The sequence below is a fragment of the Trachemys scripta genome, chromosome 19, assembly GCF_013100865.1.
Source record: "Trachemys scripta elegans isolate TJP31775 chromosome 19, CAS_Tse_1.0, whole genome shotgun sequence".
In the NCBI taxonomy this organism is placed as follows: domain Eukaryota; kingdom Metazoa; phylum Chordata; order Testudines; family Emydidae; genus Trachemys; species Trachemys scripta.
Window position 1 is genome coordinate 1,970,807 of NC_048316.1, and position 20,036 is coordinate 1,990,842.

The following is a 20,036-nucleotide window of genomic DNA, read 5'->3' on the forward strand; positions in this document are numbered from 1 at the left end:
CATTCCCAGCAAGTATGACAGCAAAACAGTTATATTTTTGCCAGCAAGCAGTGGTAAGCTTCTCCCTGAATAAGGCAACTTGATGTGATCTTGTACTTGGAGTCTCGGAATGTTTAACTGCTGAGCTCATATGTATTTGTTCTTCCAGGCTTTAGTTCTTTAAATATATTTGTTCCAAATGACAAATAATGCTGATGCATTGAGAGAATCTTGCCCTGTATTTAAACTTTCTCTTTATTATTAACCAACAAAAAACCCCATCCATAGAAACAGAATTTGTAGTAAGGCTATTCGGTTGAAACCTAGTTACTTGACAGGAAAGAGTTTTAAAATGTTGATCCTATTTCTTTTCTGTCTAGTTGCAAATTAAAGAAGAATCATGGTAAACTTCTGTAGTAACACCTTTGGTTTAAAAAGGTATAGTTACAGTGCTAATTAACAAATACTGTTTGCAAAAGAATGGGTTTTTAGTCCAGATGACTTGTGATTAATGGATATTCCTTTCTCCCAGTTTCCCTGGCACACCTAGATAAAGAATTTCAGGGGTATTTATGGGGAAATGTATCAACTTCTTACCTGTAAAAATCTGGTATTTATGTAACATTCAGATGAGTACTGTTATTTAAAAGGAGCCTCTGACTTGGGAAGACAATTTCAGCTCATCTAGTGTGCAGAGCAGGAACTGGAGATGGGATTCTTCAGCTTTATTTCCATCTCTGACACGGAGTTGCTATGTGACCATGTGTAAATCACTTAGGGTTGGTCTACACCCTGAACTTGCATTGGTTTAACTAAAACCGGTAAATTAATAAGTTTACCTAAATTGATATAAACCAGTTGTGAACCCATTTTCTGTTATAGGTTTGCACTGGTTTAACTAAATGGATTTTAAAATACTTGTTAGTTAAACTGGTGCAAGTTGCATATAGACTCATTTCCCCACCAATAAAAAAGTTACTTTCCTTGCAGGTGTGTTTTGAAGCTTAATGAATATCTTGTAAAGCACTTTGAGATCCTTGGAGGAAGTGTACTTCTGTAGCACATTATCCTGTCACCTTCAAACTCAATGGGGGAGATGTAACTCAATCAATGCTCAGTGTTCTCGCAGACACATTGAATTCCACTGAGACCTGTTGGAGTTATTATGCAGAAACAAATATGCTTTGTAATAGACCCTGAAACTTGCAAAAACTGCGCTTTGTTGAGATGCCAGAGAAGAGTTTCCACAGGTGAGGATGCTCAACTGTGATTGTCCTGCTTGTAGTCTAGGGCAATGAAGTTCAGGAACTGTTGGCATAGCAACCAGCAGTCCTAACAGTCTTGAGAATTGGGGCTTGTCTATAAAGTGGCATGAGCCTAACTAAACTGATTTAAAATTTATCTAGTTAAACTGGTGCATCTTTTCTAATGTAGACAAGCCTTTAAATCTTGTGACAACACCTTCACTTGCAGACCTGAACTGACTAGAAATGGAGGGTGTGCCATGAAGCACAGGTGCGATGCTTGACCATCTCCTTAGGAACAGAGTTGCTGAGCTCTGCACCACCTGAAGCTTGTGAGCCTCTTCAGTGGCAGCACATGGCAGCACCGATCCTGGAGGTGACTCACTAATTTCAGACGCGGTGTTTTTAGCACTGACCCAGGACAAAACAGCAAGTAATCTTCATGCCCTGAACATATGGGGTTTGAATAGATCTAAATGCTTTCTCCCCATTTTATTTAACCAGAACAATTCCCAAACTGTTAACCTGAATTGCTGTTTTTGCATGAAGCTTGAACTCAGCCAAAAATAAATAAAAATTAAAGAACAGTTGTTGTTTTTTTAGGGGCTTAGGCTGTTAAAATACTCTGATAGTCAAAAGCACATCCACAATGCAATGGTGTGGAAGCACATATGTGGTAAGAACTTTCTAGCAGGGCTCAGGGATTCCATCAGCGATTGCTTGGGTTTAGCATTAGTCTGTCCATCTCAGCAGGCCTTTTCCTTAGTTCTGGTGTGTGAAAATGGCACAGGTTACAGCCAACCATGTTAGCAGGCAATCTGCAAACTTCCTCCAAATTTGGCTGTCAGTTGTTTTCGCCTTAGTTTGAGCAGTAGTGGTGTGGGGAATGTAGACTCAGGATTAGAAAGGGGAGGCCATCTTCTGATTTGTGTGAACTGGGAATTGGAATCCAGGGCTCGTGCAGCATAAAAACTTGTGTATAACCACACAGGCACCTTCCCTTCTCAATGTTGCTTTGGCCCTAACAACCAAAGGTGTTTTAGAGCCTAGAGATATGCAGGAAGAGATATCCTTGCACTCAAAGTTCTTTCTCACTAAATAGTCATGCGGAGGGATGCAGTGATTTTTATTTGTAAACCTTGACTATTCCTTTTTTTTTTAAGCTAGTCTTTTCAGAAGAAAGGAACAATAAAAATGCCATTTAAAGGCAAGTAATCAGATATGCCCAGTCCCCTTAATAAATAGGGCGTGGGAGTCATTTCAACAGAATGCTCTTCTTAAATAAGCTTTCTTCAACTTTCTCTCCCTGGATTTGGTGTTTGAGTTGCTGTGTCCTCCCCATGTATAGCTTTGTGGCTTTATTCATTCGAATTAGGCTTAATATGTTTGATACTATGAAAAGAAGCTAGCCTGCTGCTCGTACACAGTAGCTAAATTTATAATTTGGGGGTTTATTAAAAAAAAATCAGGAACAAAAGATGAGTGCAATTCTGCATGTGCTGACTTACAGACCTATTAAATAATGCTTTTGTCATTTTGGCTGGTGGGATAAGGGGGATGTCATGCATTAAGGGCACCATTGCTTCTTCAAGGTGCTTTTAGACAACTGCAGGCAGCAGCACAAGTGCTTGTGAGTTTGGCTGTGGCCAGCTCTTCAGTGAAGTTATTACTAGTACCACCGTGAGAGTCCACATACAGTAAGAGCTTTGGGAGAATTATTCAGAAATGCGGATGCCGTTTATAAAGCTCATAAGAAATGCGTGAATGTGACAAGGTCAGAGGCTGGGCTCTCCTGCTAGGATTTTCCTGGCTATCACCTTTTGTTTTCAGCGGGGCCATGGATTAAACACGCCCCACAGCTCTCCAGGAGAATGTCTCTAGGGCAGCGAGGGGCGCTAGTTAAGGTTAGTAGCCTCTTTGTCTCTTTTCCTTTGGGCCAGGTTGGCACGAAGGGGCTCCACCAGGCAGGGTCTCTGGCCAGGAGGACTCCATCAGTGGGCACTTCGCTTCCAGGCTGCCTTGCCTGTCAACTTGCTCATTAAAGAAAAGGAGCACCTGGCTGCGTGGGCAGTGTGCTGCCTCAGGGGCTTGTAGGGGAGACAAGAAGAACTCAAGGGCTGGTGCTGGCCCTGGGGCCCTGGGCAGCAAGTAACGCATGGGCCATGTCCCTGACCTTTCTCTGCATCCTCCAGGGCGGCTCCCAAAGTGCTAGGGGAGCACTGAGGGCCTGGAGAGCCTGTGTTCTCGCTGGGATGCAGCAGCGTGGCTTGCCCCCTTCCTGCCAGCCTGGCCCTTCCCGGCTGGGCAGTGCCCACGGCGGGCAAGGTGCGGCGGCAGCATAGGGCGAGCCGACAGCAAGTGTGGAAAATGGGGACAGGTGGGGGGTAAGAGGTGCCTGTAGCAGACAAAGCCCTGGATATCAGGACTGTCCCTACCAAATTGGGACAGCGGGTCCCCTATAAGCAGCCCTTGGTGCGGGCGCTTGCAAAGCCCGCTATTTCTCCTGCCTTTCCTCCGCCCCCTGCCCCTCTCCCCAGCACCTTCTCAGCAGGGAGCGCCCAGCCTGGCCACCCCCAGGCACCCCCGCTAAGGCCGGGTGCCAAAACGATGGGATGCGGTTGCCAGGGTAACCAGACTGGACGTCACAATCTGGGCATGTGTAATTCCAGTTGTGTGTGTGTGTGTGTCTCCCTCCTGCGCTCGCTGCAGGCTGGAGGGGTTGGGGCTGGAGCTGGAGCGGGGGAGGGAGGAGAGAGCGGCCGGGGGAGGAGGGGAAGGGGAAGGGGGAGGGAGATGGAGATCGCTCCTTAAAAAAAAAACCCACCCAGGGCCGCCGCAGCCATCTTCGCGCGGAGCCGCCTCACCCTGCGCCGCCTGCGCCCGGCAGGTGGGAGCCCGCGGGCAGCGCCGCGCCGCGCCCCGGGGCCATGCGGGGCCCGGCGGGGGCCGAGGGGGAGCCGCGGGACGAGATGGAGAACGAGGAGGAGCTGTCAGGTAGGGGCCGCGCCGAGGGACCGGGGGTGCCCGCTGGCGGGGCGCGGGGGCTGGGGGGCTCCGCGGGGACGGGCCGGGCTGCTGTCCGGGGAGATGCTGCGGTGATGGGCACCGGAGGGGGCGGGTGGCTGCTGCCCATCCGGCTTCTGCCGGGAGGGAAGGGGGCTGGGTCCCCTCCTGGCCAGGGGGTGGCAGATGCTGGGGACCGTATCCCGGGGGAGCCCCAGGATGGGATGAGGGTGCCAGTCCCGGGGCCCTGCGGTGAAGGGGGGCAGGCTGCCGGGATCTCCGGGCTGGCACGGGGGGAGAGGGGTCCTTGTTAGCCTGGGGTTCTGCCAGGCCAGCTCCCGTGTGGGGTCTGGGTAGCCCGCGGAAGGAGGGAGCCATGCAGGAGACGAGGCTCCATGAGCAGGTACTTTCTGAGCCTCACCTGTAGCCCCGGCGCGGGGCAAGTGCCCCAATAATGGGACTAACCCTCCTTCCGCGCCTGCAGTGGTGTGGGGATTAACCCGCCTGCGCCCCAGAGTCCTGCCAGGAAAGGGGGGTCCCCCTCCCCCTCTCGTTCTCTTTGCACCCCTGCCCAAAAGGCCCACCGCTTCCAGCAGGGGGGAGAGAACGCCATCCATGAAATAAGGGTGAAAAGCTCTAGAGGTGGGTTTTCAGAGGTGCTGGGCCACAGCTCTGTTCACAATCAGCAGCCGCTGTGGGGACTCAGCACCTTGGAAGACCTGGCCCTTAGTTCCTTTCTGTGACTTCTGCTTCTCTTCCCTAAATGCCCAACGTCCCTGCCTGGGGGGAGTAGCTGAAGGCCCAACTAACTAGCTGAAACCTCAGGCAAAAGAGAAAATTGGAGTGGTTTTTAATTTTTCCTTACTTACTGTACTGGTTCTTTCTGTGCTGGAGAGGAACTGACGCCACTTGTTAGAGCTAAGCAGAGTGATGGCTGGAGCAACATATGCCTTTCCAGAATATATGTGGCTTTGTACCCTGGGCCAAGAGCCATTTGTAGAATCCTGGTGGGGTGTGACAAGGATCTGTCTGGCCTGATTCCCGTTGTATGCAGGATTCCATCTCTGCATCTTCCCTACTAAAGACTTTTTGGCCCCACTCTTTGACATCTGTGGTGACTGTGCCTAGAGACCATTTTCCTTGGAAGTTTCCTTTCTCTGCCTAGTTGCTCTGAATATTTGCCTGGTGCCGAGTCTAAACTTTTCCCTCTTCAGTGTCAGGCACTGCTCCTTGACCTACCACCTTCTGAGGGGGTGAAAAATCTTTTCCTTTCATTTGCAGTGTTACCTGGAAGGGATTTACAGATGGTTCATGTGCCTCCCTTGGTCTTCTGTTTCCCAGCCCTTGTATGTTTACCCACCTCATTCTCTCCACTGATGTTTTACCTGTGATTCTTGTATCACTTTTACTTCCCTTTGCTTTTCTTGAGGTTTGTCTGTATCTTGGGGACTATCCTGGGGCATTATTGAGGCCAACAGACTCATTTCAATGAAGCCTAAACCAGATTTAGTAGTTGACAGACTTTTATTTTCCTGATGGCTTTACCTGGCTGTACCTGGCACATTTGAAACCTACCTGCGGAGCTGACAGAAGTGCTGAGTATGTTCCAAATAGAAAGCAGCGGCTGTGCTAGCAGACATTTCAGGTGCATCCTGGTAGAAAGTATTTCTTGGGCTGTATCAGCTCTGTCCAAGGTAGAATTTGGCAGAACTGGGTAACATGTCAGTGCTCTCAATGGAACAGAGATCACACAGCATTTGTCATGAGGGGAGGGCAGGGAAATAATTAGATAAAGGTTTAACGTAGACAGGGAGGTTTATTAATTGTAAGACTGATAGCTGAGCACTGAGATGGATTTCCTTAGTTGTGACATAAATAAATATAGTAATAATCTGTCCTGCTATTGGCTAGAGACCTTACTTGGCGGGGGGGGGGGGGGGGGGGAAGCAGAGGCCCAGGCCCCCCCTTTGTCAGGGGCACAGAACTCCTCTGGGCCTGGGGCTGGGAGTGCGAGCTCTTGTGGACTCGGACTGGGACAGAAGATGAAAGCTCCTCTAGGGCCACAGAGGGAGAACCAGCTCCACCATTGGGGCTGCAGTGGGGAGAGGCAGCTCCTCTGGCCACGGGGTGTGTGTGTGTGTGTGTGTGTGGGACAGCTCCTCTGGCCATGGCGGGGGGGGAGAGAGGGAGGAAGGCAGCACCTCCGGCCACGGGGGGCACAGAAAGTCCCTCCCCAAAAGCAGTCAAATATTTATTCCTGGGAATTCCTAATATGTGACATCCTCCTGCAGAACTGCATGTACTTACTAACTCTGTGTGAGGGTCTCCAGCAGTAGAAGAGCTCCAGGGCTGGTGCTGGCCCTCCAGTAGTTCTTTGTTTTCAGTTTTGGGGGTTTTTTAAGGAAAAAGTTTCGGCTTGTACATAGAGGCTGATATTTTGCAAACCAAAGCTATACTCCCAAATTAAAAAACGCCTATAGCAGCTGTTAAAGCAGCCACTTTGGCCAAATCGGTGCTAGCACAAATGGCTAAAAATCCATAGGAGCCAATGGAGTTGTACTTGCCTATGCCAACAGGGCCAATTGTACCATTCTGCAGGGAAGCGGCACCAGGCACCGAAATCTCACTGTGCTGGCTGTTGCACAAGGGTGAATTCTACCCATAGTTAATTTGGTCCAAACAGCGCCTCTCATTTTCTTACATTGCTAAAATAAATTTTCTCCTGAGTTGAAAGCCTAAATGCAACACATTTAGTGGAGAGCAATAGCACGGGAGTGAGTCAGAGTTCCTGCAAAATAGGGGCTGATAATGCTACTTCGGACAAGCCCAAAAATCCAGCAACCCCCATGGTCAGGCAGTAATAAGAGTACCTGGTGCCAATATCATGTGGACTGTCATCCATAAGGGACTGAGATTCCGAAAGCCCATCGAACATATTTCATTTAAAACATGAGGGCAGGAGTGAAACACCCATCTTTACAAGCTGCACAGCTATTCATCTCCATCCTGTCCTTAATTTTCCAAAGCATGAAGAATTCTTAATGTCTGGCAGATGGATGCCTCCCCATCAGTGTCAAGAATGGTTCTATTCTTCTTCCTTCCCAGAAATGACTCTGGAGGAGATTATTAAGATCCCTCTGGTTTTTACTCTTAATGCACCTGACTGAAGTGCAATCAGAGAGATAATCAGGGCCCACAATAGAGCCATGGAAATGAGTGAGTGTGAGTTTGCATGTGCTGGAGAGAGATGGGAGTGTGGTAGATTAACATGAACTCAATAAAATAACTTGTGTCCAGCTGTTTCCTGTTAAGGATACTAGTGCATCTCAAATTCACCTGCAAAACCTATCACCATTGCATCCTCTCTCTTCCTGATTTTTCATTTCAGTTACCAATAATCTCCATATGCAGAATTACATTTACTGATTGTTCTTTGTTTGGAGGTGTTTAAAATTTTCAAATTAGCATGTTTTCCATAATCTGATTACAAAACATGTGCTCATGGTGGAGATAACGCTGCTTTGAAGTTATGGAAAACATGAAGAAAGAACGAATATAAAGTTTCCAGCAGAGAAAATATCAAGTTGTTTCTCTTGCTGTAAGATTCTCCATCTTGAAAAGCAGTAGGTATCATACCTGAGTTGGTGCTGCTTGAATTAGTATTGACTTGGCCTCAGCACTTGCGTCTCCCTCAGACCAGGGTGTTTTGTGCAGACCGGGGCACCTGGGTTATAACAGCCTGTTTCCTGCGAGGGTGTTTTGGTGAGGAGAGCAGGAAGAGGAGTACCAAGTCCTGGAGTTTCTGTTCACTTTGACAAGTGGGCTCAGAGGTCAGGGACAGGTCAGGGGTGACGGACAGGCTGGCTTAGAGGTCAGTGACAAATACTCTCCGTTCCCATCATCCTTTCTCCAGTGGCTTTCAATGTCAGTTGGTTCAGTTTAATCCCAGTGCTCAGGACGTTGTTTAGGTCTCAGTGAGATGTGTACCAAGAATTAGAAGCGTGAGGATATGTTTTTATTAGGGTCGCAAGGGGGATCCAAATGAGCCTTATTATAGGACTGTAGCTGTCACCTCTCCATAACACATCACACAGCTGCAGAGCTGGGACTGGCACCTTGGTCCTTCAGTTAACACAGGTCTTCACGAGGATTGCCCTTGTGTTCTTTCTACGTGACAGCTGGTGGTTAGAGTTCGGCGGTCTTTCTCTGGCCTGTTTCTTAGCCATGCTGAATTGCTCAGTTGGACGTGTGGCTCTTGTCCCGTCTGCACAGGAGTTGGTGAGTCTCTGTCCGGTTCCTCGCAGATGGCATGCTGACCAGGTTGTAGCTGTCAAAGGATAAGCAAAGGACTTCAGTGTCCAGGGCTGCTAATGCAGCAACTTTCACGAGCCTGAATTTCACTGAAAACCATTGTTAACCTTTGAAGAGTTTTATTTCCCCCTGCAAAGAAAGTTTAATTCAATTTTCTCAATCAGTCGCTGGCTAGATAATTGTTCCCCTTCTCTAATAAAATTGGAACCCATTAATGCAGACACTGTAGGGTTGTTGGGTTTAAAATCCAACCCTGAGGGGCTGGCTTTCAGCTCCTCAATGTGTTTGGGAGCTGGGAAAAGAATGAGGATTGTCACTTCTTCTGAAAGCCTTGAAAGGGAGAATAGCTCGAAATGCATGTTTGGACCTGGTGTCACACTGCACCCCTGGCCCCCACGAAACATCTGAACAGTTTAGCATCTCTAGCCGTTCAGCTAAAACAGCAGCGTTTCTAACTTGTGGGAATTCCTGGCTTCCCTTTCATAAATTTCATAGCCCCATAGATTCCAAGGCCAGAAAGGACCATCATGATCATCTAGTCTGACTTCCTGGATAGCCCCAGCCAGAGAACTTCCCCACAATAATCCCTAGAGCAGAGCTTTCAGAAAAACATCCCATCTTGATTTAAAAATTGTCAGTGATGGAGAATCTACCATGACCCTTGGTCAATTGTTCCAATGGTTAATTGCCCTCAGTGTTAAAAACGTACGGCTTATTTCCAGTCTGAATTTGTCTCGCTTCAACTTCCAGCCACAAGATCGTGTTATAATTTCCCCTGCTTGTCTGAAGAGCCCATTATCAAAGATTTGTTCCCCATGTAGGCTCCTTCCCTTGCCTTCATCTGCAGCTGCCTGGCTTCTGCTCTGCCCAGACCTTTGACTGGAGCTGTCATTTTCTGAGAGAAGCTGAGCTGGTCCAGTTCGGCCTCCAATGCTGCAGCTTCCAGCAAGTGACTGATTGTAGCAGATGCCTCTGCTTCTTTTGGACTAATGAGAGTGACCTGGTCAGTGTTTTATCTTTCCGTTCCGTTCAATTAAAAATATCCCAGTCAAATCGGGGCCAAGCATTCTCACACAAGCCGTGCAGGAGGGAGAGCTCATAGAAACAAGGAGGCTTCTCCTCTACTATGGAGATGGTCTGTCAGCAAGGGAGGGGATGGTCTTTCGCTAGAAACAAAACAAACGCATGTAAACCAGGGGGCCTGTCCGGGGTGAAGTCTCTGCAGGGTGCTTGGATCGCAGCACCGGATGTTTGCTTGGCTTGAACATGTTTTTTTGGGGGGCGGGGGATAGATTGTGTGTGTGAGAGAGAAACTTGAATGCTGAAATGCATGAATTCTGGACTCATTAATGCTGGAGAGAGTTTAAATCCACTGCAAAGCAGGTAGGCAGGGCATGCAAGGCGTTTTTCCTCTGAACTGCCACAGCTGCTCTCAGCTTCTTTACTCTGGTTCAAGGTTGACAGGCTGTTGTTCACAATCTTGCATTTAAGCTTAAGCATCAAACTCTCTTCATCACATGCAGCGGAATCTGCCTTGCGATTTCTCCGTGTGCTCAGCAGAGTCACTGGATGTCCTTGGGGATTCTGTTTTTTACTGTGCGATACCTTTGGGTTGGAGCTTTCATATCTCTGAGAGTCGTGTGAGTGAGCTGGTGTGCGTGAGAACAGGAATGTGGAGTGAAAGTGTTGACTTTAAACAAACTTGGTGCACTTTGGTCTCAGTTACTGAGCAAAACAAGATTCTGCCCAAATGCCTCAGTCTCCTGGTTGGATTTAATGAAAGTGACCACACTTAGCACTGTTCCTGTGCTTCTCATCGGTAGCTCTAACATCTCTCCAAAGCATCGTTATCCTCATTTTGTAGTTGGGAAGTTACCACCAACGTTTTCAAAAGTGGCCAGTGGCTCCAGTTTCCATTTGCTTGGAGTGGAATGGGCAGCCCCCACAGAAGATCTAGGAAAGGTTCAATTAATACAAGTCTTGCAGAGGAGGGGTTGCTCACCTTCTGGCTTCACAGGTAGCTTTTGGTTCCTTCCAACTGTCTGTCCAGGTTGTTCATATGTGATACAAAAGATCTCTGTCTTTCAAAGCCATCAACCCTGGCTGCATTTGCTCAGTCTCTGCGCACCTGTGCAAGGTCTCCAGAAGCTCACGAGTAGTTAGGCTACCTCAGGCTTTGAGCGTATCTCTTGTAAGCTGAGCATGGTTGGGTTCTTGGATGACAGATGTAAAAACAGGGAAAACACCAACTGTTGGGGGAAATGGTGCTGGTGTTTAAATAGGTAGCTTAGCTTCCTGCTACGTCTGTATTGAACCAGTGCTCCAGTACAGAGCTGGGGACCACACCGCTGCTAAAGGCTGAGATGAGATGGGAAGCCAACAGTCTTGACCTCTTGTGCTCATCTAAGATCCCATCACATTTTGTGTCAGCATAAGGGTGTTAAATGCAGTGTCCTGGCCAAAAGTCAGTTTGGGAAGATTGCCTTCCATCTCCCTGAGGCAGAGTTCCAGCTGGAGAAGTTATCCCCCTGAATAGCAGAATGGCTATTCCAGATGTGGGGGAAGTGGTCCTTGTAGGCACAGTCTGCAAAGCATTTTGGGATCTTTTGGGATAACTCTGCATTCAGCAGAAGCAGAAGGGGTGGGGAGGCAGCTATATGCCTCGCCTGCTGTGTGTATAACAGGTACGTGCACTGAAGAGCAAGGGTATCTTTGCCTGAATTCGTTCCCCACCCTTTGACATCTTGATCTCTAGGAACCAGCACTCAGTATTAAACCGCATCTTGCAGTGACTGACTCGGAGCACTAACTGCTGTGGGAAAAGCACAAGACAGGCCAGGATGTTTCTCGTTGCAGATAGAGTCCTCGGCTCCAGCTCCATTATGAAAAATCTTAAGTCTTTAAAACTTCTTTTCAAAGCAAAGGGCTCCGTTCTCCCATGGTGAGACTCGGTCCATGGGGCTGAATCCCATCACTACTCCATTTGTATTGGGATACAAAGTCCCCTTCCCTGCCCCCAAAGATGGTTTTTTCTCTGGAGTGTTGTGAATAAAATCAAACAATGCTGAGTGGCTTCTATATAGAGCCTCATGCACCTGACAGAGAGGCCAGGAACTCTGATCTGGTGCTTTTTAGTGGAGATTATTCTGGTCCTGTCAGAGAGGAGGGAAGGGTGTTGCTTGCAATGCCTGGTCCCGTCAGTTGTCTAATAAATGTCACCGAGATGGAGCTCAGCTGCTTGTTTTGGCAAAGTCTAAACTGCTGTGTTTTGAAGTTGAACACACAATCTGTCCGGTGTAATGAGATTGGAGTATTATTACCGTATAAGTTTAGAAATTCAAAAAGAAAACAGAAGAGTACAACACAGAACTGGATCTTAAGGAAATGCAACAATTTGACAAAATGCCAAGGCTCATTAGTAAGAATGTCAAGTTTTGGAAGATAATGATGACAGGAAAATAAAAGGGTACATTGCAATTAGCGCCGAGCTTCTTTGCCTTGGTGGGGATGCAGCAGATGGATGAAAGCAGTCAAGCCAGCGTGCTTTGAGCTGACTCTTCGCTTTGCTCCGGTGCAGGCAGCTCTGTGTCTGTCCAGGAGTCAGTGGGGCCATCGGAGAGTGTGCAGGGTCATTGCAACACCCAGCCGCTCCACAGCCTCTCCCAAGACATAGCATCACTACTGCCTTCAGTGCTGGGAAGGAGCTGGAACGTGCAGCCAGAGGTAGATGGGCAGGAAGACGCTCAGAAGAGAGACTTGTTTTCTCTCTTTTCTTTGATTTAATTGAATCCATTTGAACAGGATCTGTTTCAAAAGGTAAAGGGTAAACAATAAAAAGCCTAATGCTTCCTCATTACCTAGAAGGCCAAATCAGCAATGGCAGGCAGCATATTAGGAGTGTCCAGACGCCTCTCTCTGCTTCTGAGCAGGCCAGTGGTGGGGGCTTCGTGGGTCTGGGCGTCTGCGGGAGAAAAAGAGATGATCCTTCTGCTTTGGCGCCGCATGCTGTGGAGCCCAGCCCCAGCCCCTCCGTGCAGTAACAGTAATACTCTGCCCCCTGCGGCTTCCAAGCCCTTTCCAAACGTCAGTCCTCACGAGCTCCCTTGGGAGGGAGAGAGCAAGCGTCCTTAGCTTCATTTTGCAGCTGGGAAAGCTGAGGCAGTGAAGTCAGTGACTTGCCCCAAGGCCACGTAGGGAGTCTGGATGAGAACCCACGAGTTCCTCGCTCCCAATCCCTCGTTCTATCCGCCAGACAATACATTTATTATTGAAAGCCGCAAATGATTCTTTGCCCCCTTTCATCCCCCTGCAATCTCCCTCCCTGCGTTTTCTCTGTCTTGCCAGTAACCCCTCAGGTCATTGAGACAGAGAAAGCCCTTTGAAAACCGAATCCTGTTTGTTCAGTAGCTAGACTCTCACCCAGTTTGGACCGTGGAGCAAGCCTGGCCAGTGGCACGTCACGTGTAGTCCATGTCACTTTCTGGCCCCTGCAGTAAATCCCATAAGGACTTCTCTCGGAGTGGATGTTTCTCTCTAGCCAGCGCTGGAGTCTGCACTTTGTGCTGCACTGAAACTCACCTGCCTTGCTGTAAACGGTGCATCACTGAGCTCCAGTTCTCTGGGAGCTGGTTTCTAGTGGCACTGCTGTAAGAGCAAACAGAAACTGCCCCCTCCCACTGCATTGTGTTGAATGCTGGAGCAATGCTTGCCCGCTTGCTGGGGGCTGCCATCCTGCTGAAAAACTGGCCTGGTCTATGTCCCTGGTGATGCAAAGGGAGATCAGTGTCAGAGACTAGAGACCTCTTTGCATGATCTGCCTCTGATGCTGCGCTAACCATCCAAACAGCTTTCCTGTTTAATACCCACCAGGGTTGCTAAATAATAGCAGTGCACTTTTTTGAACACCAAAGCTGTTCTTCTGATGGCCAAACCAGTTGTACGGCAGGCTGGAGATGAGGTTCCAGACTCTGTGCGCGGGCTCAAACTGCCCACTGGCAGTGTCCACAGAGATGCATCCAAGAGAGAACTCTTTGCACTGACACCTAGATGAAACAATGAAGATATTGCTGTTAATTCTAGGCTTTGTAGGGATGACCCCAACCCTGATCAATTTACCAAACCCAGATTTTGAACCTAAACAGCCTGACATTGTCCTCCACTGAAGAGCTGGGTGCGTGATGTGTGCTTGACTAGAACAAATCTTTTCTTTAAGTTTTAAAGTGCTGTAGCCATATAAACCTGGGACTCAAGTCCTGCAAACACTTCCTATCAGCTTAGCGCTGAATGCCATTCCGGCACCCACTGGCCTGCTCCGGGTGGAAGCATTATGCCTTGTAGTAAGTTTTTGCAAGATTGGGCCCCCTTTTATGACCCAGCATCCATCAAAACCTGCACTGTGACAAAATTTAAGGTATCAGTTACCGCCAAATACTCTTGCCAAATACCTGTGACCTAAGACTTGTCCATGGCTGAGCAATGCTAATTTCCTGTGAAATGAACGAGAGCAGAGTACCTGCCTCGCTGTTGTGTCGCTTGTAGTACAGCACCGTAGAAGCAGAGCAGCGTCCTACGAATCACTTACACTGCAGCAGGCTGGCTGTTGAGAGAGACAGAGGCTGGCCATGGTACAAGATACGCTGGTCCTGGGCTAATATGCGGCGATATGCCATAGCAAATTGATTCAGATCAGAACATAGAACTGCACCAAAAATTAGTTCTCTGTTTTGTGTTTACTCTTCACTTGGCCCTTTCAAAAATCCCTCCATCCCTGATTTCCAGCAACCCCACCGGGCGGGGTGGTAAGAATCCCTTTGATTCCCCTAAAGTACGAACGTTGATCTCTGGCTGCAAACTGACTTTCCAGGTCCCATGATTTAATCCACATTTAAATATTAGTATCTAGTGCCGCTGTTCGTTCTGCCGGTCTTCTACCTGCAATGATACTGTACTGTTACCTACTGCCCCAACAACCGACTGGGAGCTGACCAGCCATTTGGCAGCTTTGCCTCTCCAGCATTTAAAGACACCAGCACTCTGCAGATCCTGTAGAGCAGCTTTTTGCCTCCGCTCTGTAGCATCACAGTCATCCCCAAAGTGTCACAGACTGATTTCTGGTGGGAGGAGTGTGCCGCGGGGCAGGGGCTGTCAGCAGAAACAAAGGGACTGTTTTCATACAAACTGTTTTCATACAAGTAGGACTGTTTTCTTACGGTGATACGAAGAATAATTGTGATAATTACTAACAACTGGGAAGAGAAACACAGGGGAAACTGTTTGGGGACTAGTTTTTAACCCCATCCTCCAATTTGGTGTCTGCAGTGTGTTCCACTTGAGTTTGCACACCAGTTACATGAGCACAGACATCCATTTGCACAAGTGAATTGGGCAGCAGCATGTACACAACTGGGTACACGAAGCTGGAAATGAGGGCTGACACTTCGATTGATTGAGACTTGTCTTTCAACGATCTCCATGAAGCATTAGCAGCTAGTTAAGTGCTGGCCTGAGAGGCAACTAATGCTAGTGTAAGGCTATGTCTACACTATACAGCTGCGGCCGGGCTGCTAAAAGTCATGCAGTGTAGCCGCTGTTTGTCGGCTCTCCTGCCGACAAAAAACTTCCATCCCCAACAAGTGGGGTTAGCTTTGTTGGCAGGAGAGCACTCTGCCAACAAAGCGCTGTTCACACTGGCACTTGTTGTCTGCAAAACTTTTGTCTTTCGGGGTGTGTGTGTGTGTGTGTGTGTGTGTGTGTGTGTGTGTGTTTTTTTTAGCACCTCTGAAAGACAAAAGTTTTGTTGTTCAATTGCCAGTGTAGACAAAGCGTAACTTGGGACAGCTATGTTAACAGCTGGACGTGAGTCAGACAATAAACAGAAACTTGAGCGAGGCGACATGTCCTTGTATCCCATCGGCTGATGAAGCTGCTTGGCCAATGCTCTCCCATGGGATCAAACACAATTCCTGTACTTTGTGTGTGTCTGTGAACCTGGCTGTGTAACTTCTCCCTTTCCTCCCCCTTTGTGTCGTCTCCAGAAGAAGAGGATGGAGTGCTGGAAGGGCTGGAGGAATTTTATCCAGAGGAGCAGGTAACTGCGCAGAAGAAAAAGAAATCCAAAAAGCTGAAAGAAAACAAGACTTCCAAAGTCAAGAGAAGGAAGAAAGAGGTAACATCTCCCACTGTTGAGTGAGGCTGGCAGGCAGCTGCTGGCCTCTGTGTACAGGCTGTGTGCTTGGGATAATGCTGCTGATCTCCCTTGTGGAGCAGTCGGAGGTCTAGGGATGGAAACAGGCTAGATCAGAGCTACGTATTTTACTAAGGGGAACTAGTTTGATGTGTGACAGGGGGGCCCATTTCTCAGACTTGGGTGATGCCACAGCTGAGCCTGCAGCTTGGCGGTCACTCCCCTGAGTGCCTGGAGAGGCTGAGCAATATAGTGAATTGGCACACAGGGCTGGGAGCAAGGCCCTGTGTAATTCATATGCTGGCTCTGACAGCAACTCACTGTGGCCTTGGGTGAATCACTTAACTTCTCTACCTCAATGGTCCCACTGGTGAAATGAGAATGGTACTTACCCACTTCTGAGAATCTGTGACAGTTAATTAGCCCATGTTTGGCGCAGGCTGTGGGATATGAAGGTTTGAGTATTATTATTTATTAAGGGTTCATTAGTGGGTGATGCTCTCTGGCCTGTGTTAGGCAGGAGGTCCGACTCAGTGATTATAAGGATCCCTGGAATGTCTGACGCTTAGCGCTGGAGTCTGAGGTGTGGATTTAAACACTCTAACTTACATGCCCAAGCTTGAAAACTGAGATTACAAACGTTGTCTCTTCCTTCAGCTGGTCTCCACTAGTTCTGCATGTGTCTGAAAGCGGGGGGCGCTCCTTTGCATAGAATTACCCAGAATGCTCCTTGCTAGCTGCTGTAGGGGTTGAGCTCTGGAGATGCACAGAGGTGGGTTGGTGGCTGCTGTAACCCCTCTTTTGCTTAAATAACTTCCACAACATGAAGATGCTAGGGTTCAAATTTGTAGTTTTTGGTTCCGAGACATGGATGGGCTTCGTCTGTCTAAATGGCTGGGATGATTTATCTGACCAAAGGGAGAAACAAACACAATATGGGTGTCCAAAGAGAAAAGAGTGAAACTGGGGAAATCCAGAGAGATTGAGTTCTGAAAATATCCGTAAGAAGAGTTAAATCGACTCAGGCTAGTTTGGAGGAACCCTTCTTCATGCGTTCAGGTTGGCTTTGGAATGGGACCAGCCTGGTGTGTTCTCCCTGGAGTGATTTCTGGGGAGAAGGGTGGCGTTGGGCGCTGCAGCAGTAATGGAGTCACCGCTCTCCCTGGAATCGTTTAGCAGCAGGGACGAAGGTGTGAGTCGGTGATTTTCCAAGACCATGTTTGCATGCTCCTCATGTGGCCGCTTGGTCTGGGCGCTGTCCTAAATGAGGCCCGTGGCAGAGCACGGAGCATGTTGGATGGAGGAAGCTGTATGGCTCAGAGAGGGTTGTGCTAAGGGCTTCTCATGCAGAGAACTGTGGAGGTGAGGAAGGTGGGCGAGGGGAGGAGCCAAGGTTGTAACCTCGTGTTTTTTCAAAGAAAATAATGTAAAACGGAATCGTTTTATAAACTCTTTCTTGGCTGCCCTTTGTGCTCCTGCCACTGGGAGGGCAAGAGTCCCCAGTGCACACTGGCTACTTTCCCCGCTCCGGTGATACAAAGTCGCTTGTCAACCTGGATTGAGTAGCCAGTTAAGCTGCGGTTCTGGCTGCGTGGCATTGCTGGAGCAGGGCCAAGCATCCAGAGTGTACTGGCCCTGGCCCTAGGAATGGATCTGGGGAGACTCTGGCCAGAGCCGTGTAGAGCAGGAAGCCGCCTTCTAGCCTCCCTTCTTCCTCCCAAAACTCAGCGCTCACTGCTCACCCCTCCAAATGCTTTGTTGTAAGGACTGTGGAAAGGGCTCTCGACCCTGCCGGGTCCCAGGGACCATAGTTTGTACTTTAGTGTTCTGAATCCCAAGCCCTGCACTTTGAATTCCAGGGGCAGCAGATTAGTCTACTTTTAATTAGCTCTGCCTGGTGTGGTTAGTTAATTTCTCATTTGGAAGCTAAATCTTTCTACAGAAGTAGGCACAGCTGGAGACGGGTACTAATTTGGGCAAACACTGATCTATCTAGTTCTGCCAGTAGTTTAGTTTTTCTTGAGTCCTAAAGGTTTTCACTTTGAGGGTGGATTGCAAAGAGAGAGAATGGCCCAAACAACTGCTAATGAGCGAGAAGACACACAGGATGGAAGGGGTGAGACTTTCCTTCCTAGCTGACCGTTTGCAAGGATGATTACGTTTTAAAGCTTACCTACTACATTCGTACCCCTGGGTGTTGTGCCGTGATTGCAGATCCTGTTACCAAATATGATGTTTTGTTATGGGACTATGATATAATGAAAGACAAGGGCAATAATCACTGTTCTAAAACTTTCCTATTTCTATTCCCCAATGTTTTGAAAATCTGTTTATTCTAATATGTCCTTTTTAATGCTGGAAATATGTCTGATAAATGTTATTGCCAGTCCTTAATCTTGTGAGTTGTGTGTGACAGGCAGTGAATAATCTCACGCTTCACATTCTGAATCCTAGATCCCACACTTTACATATCCGATACTGAGCTGGTAATTAGGCCTTTTAAAGGGAGTGAGTTGTAAGCGTGAGGAGCGTGTGTCCTGGCATCTCACCTACAGAGGCGTTAAAAGAAGGCAGAACCAATAGGAAATGGAGGTTTTGTCAAACAGGCTTTTACATTCATGAGTTTGGGATTTATAGTATCCCAGTTAAAGACACATTAGATAATTATTACAAATGATGATTATCAGACACCCCAGCAGACCACACGCAGCAGTACAGTGCACTGATATATATAATAATATAATATATGTATTATGATAATCTCCTTATCTGGTTATTAAACCCCTCCTGCCAGGGACGCACACACTGCAATGCAGCACCTCATTTACAGCTTGTCCCCGGTGGCAGACAGTAAATCTTCGTGGCACATACTGTACCAATAACATTATCTAGGGACTGTGTCTCTTAGGGATGAAATGCAAAGCGACATGTTGGGAATGTAACCAATGTGATACTGTTTGGAGAAAACAGCATGGTTTTGAGGTTTCTGTGGAGACAGGATATCGAATGACAGACCGCCCATTTCTGGGTGTCTCGCAGGCAAGAAGTGGGGCTGGGCAGGATGTGCTGGCTTCTCAGGATTTGACATTTGAAAGGATTTGGGGAGTTTTTTAAAGAAACCAAATTCTCAGTGAATTATTGTCCTAGTGAATCCCCCTCATGCTGCTCCCAGAGGATCCACTCTATTCCCAGAGCCCGTGGGATGCTTCCCGGGCTGTGTGTGCTGCCTCCCAGGCCATGGCTACACTACAAACTTAAGTCGACTTCATGTAAGTCGACATCAAGCCTCCAATTTAAGCAAGTCGATGTTGCGTGTCCACACTAAGCTCATTGTGTCGGCAGAGTGCATCCTCACTAGCAGGGCTTGCACTGACGCACAGAGCACTGCATTGTGGGTGGCTGTCCCACAGTGCATGTAGCCGAGTGGAATTTTGGGTTGGGCTTGCAAGGCCTTATGAGACCAAAACGTTGGTGCAGGTGGTTATGGGAACATGGCGTTTACAGCCTCCCACGATGCACTTCCCTCCCTCCATGAAATCAACAGCAAACAAACCAAGCCTTTTTCGCACCTTTTTTCATAAGCATGGGTTACCCATGTGGACACCAGAGCACGATCAGCATGGACTCTGCTCAGCTGTACCCAGTTGTTGTGAGCATTACAAACACCTTGTGCCTTATCCTGCAGTATTCACACAGCCGATACAGGAGCCGCCGCACTGAACAATGTGATGCCACGCAAGCAGCCCTGCTGGAGACATACAGCAGAGCAATTTGCAGTTGCTAGCGACAGTCATGCCTCACCTTGACACGGTGGAGTACCGTTTCTGGGCCCGGGAAACCAGCACTGACTGGTGGGACCGCGTCATTATGCACCGATGGGATGACGAGCAGCGGCTGCAGAACTTTCGAATGCGTAAGGCCACTTTCCAGGAACGGTGTGAAGAGCTTTCCGCAGTCCTGAAGCGCAGCCATATGAAAACGAGAGCTGCTCTCACAGTGGAGAAGCGAGTGGCGATAGCTCTGTGGAAGCTTGTAACACCAGACTGCTACCACTCCGTGGGGCATCAATTTGGAGTGGGTAAATCTACTGTGGGATCTGTTGTGATCCAAGTTTGCAGGGCCATTAACAGACTTCTACTAAGAAGAGTAGTGACTCAGGGCAACGTGCAGGACATAGTGGATGGTTTTGCCGTGATGGGGTTCCCTAGCTGTGGTGGGGCGATATCAACGTGGGATGGTCGGGAAAGGTGCATGATGCACGCATCTTTAGGAACACAGGTCTGTTCAGAAATCTGAAAGCCGGGACTTTCTTTCCA

The 20,036-nt window shown here is 48.3% G+C and overlaps 1 protein-coding gene across 3 annotated transcripts in view; it reads left to right on the forward strand.

Annotated features, from left to right (window-relative positions):
- The first annotated feature begins 4,112 nt into the window (after nucleotides 1-4,112).
- Nucleotides 4,113-20,036, forward strand: part of CHD5 (chromodomain helicase DNA binding protein 5) — a 72,877-nt gene continuing 56,953 nt past the window's right edge. For 2 of the 3 annotated variants that reach the window (XM_034753520.1, XM_034753522.1), the window contains exons 1-2: nucleotides 4,113-4,217; nucleotides 15,572-15,702. In XM_034753520.1, coding sequence (XP_034609411.1) covers nucleotides 4,151-4,217; nucleotides 15,572-15,702 — 198 coding nt within the window. In that variant the 5' untranslated portion in view covers nucleotides 4,113-4,150. The remainder of the gene's footprint in view (nucleotides 4,218-15,571; nucleotides 15,703-20,036) is intronic. The other variant, XM_034753521.1, reaches the window with a different exon arrangement.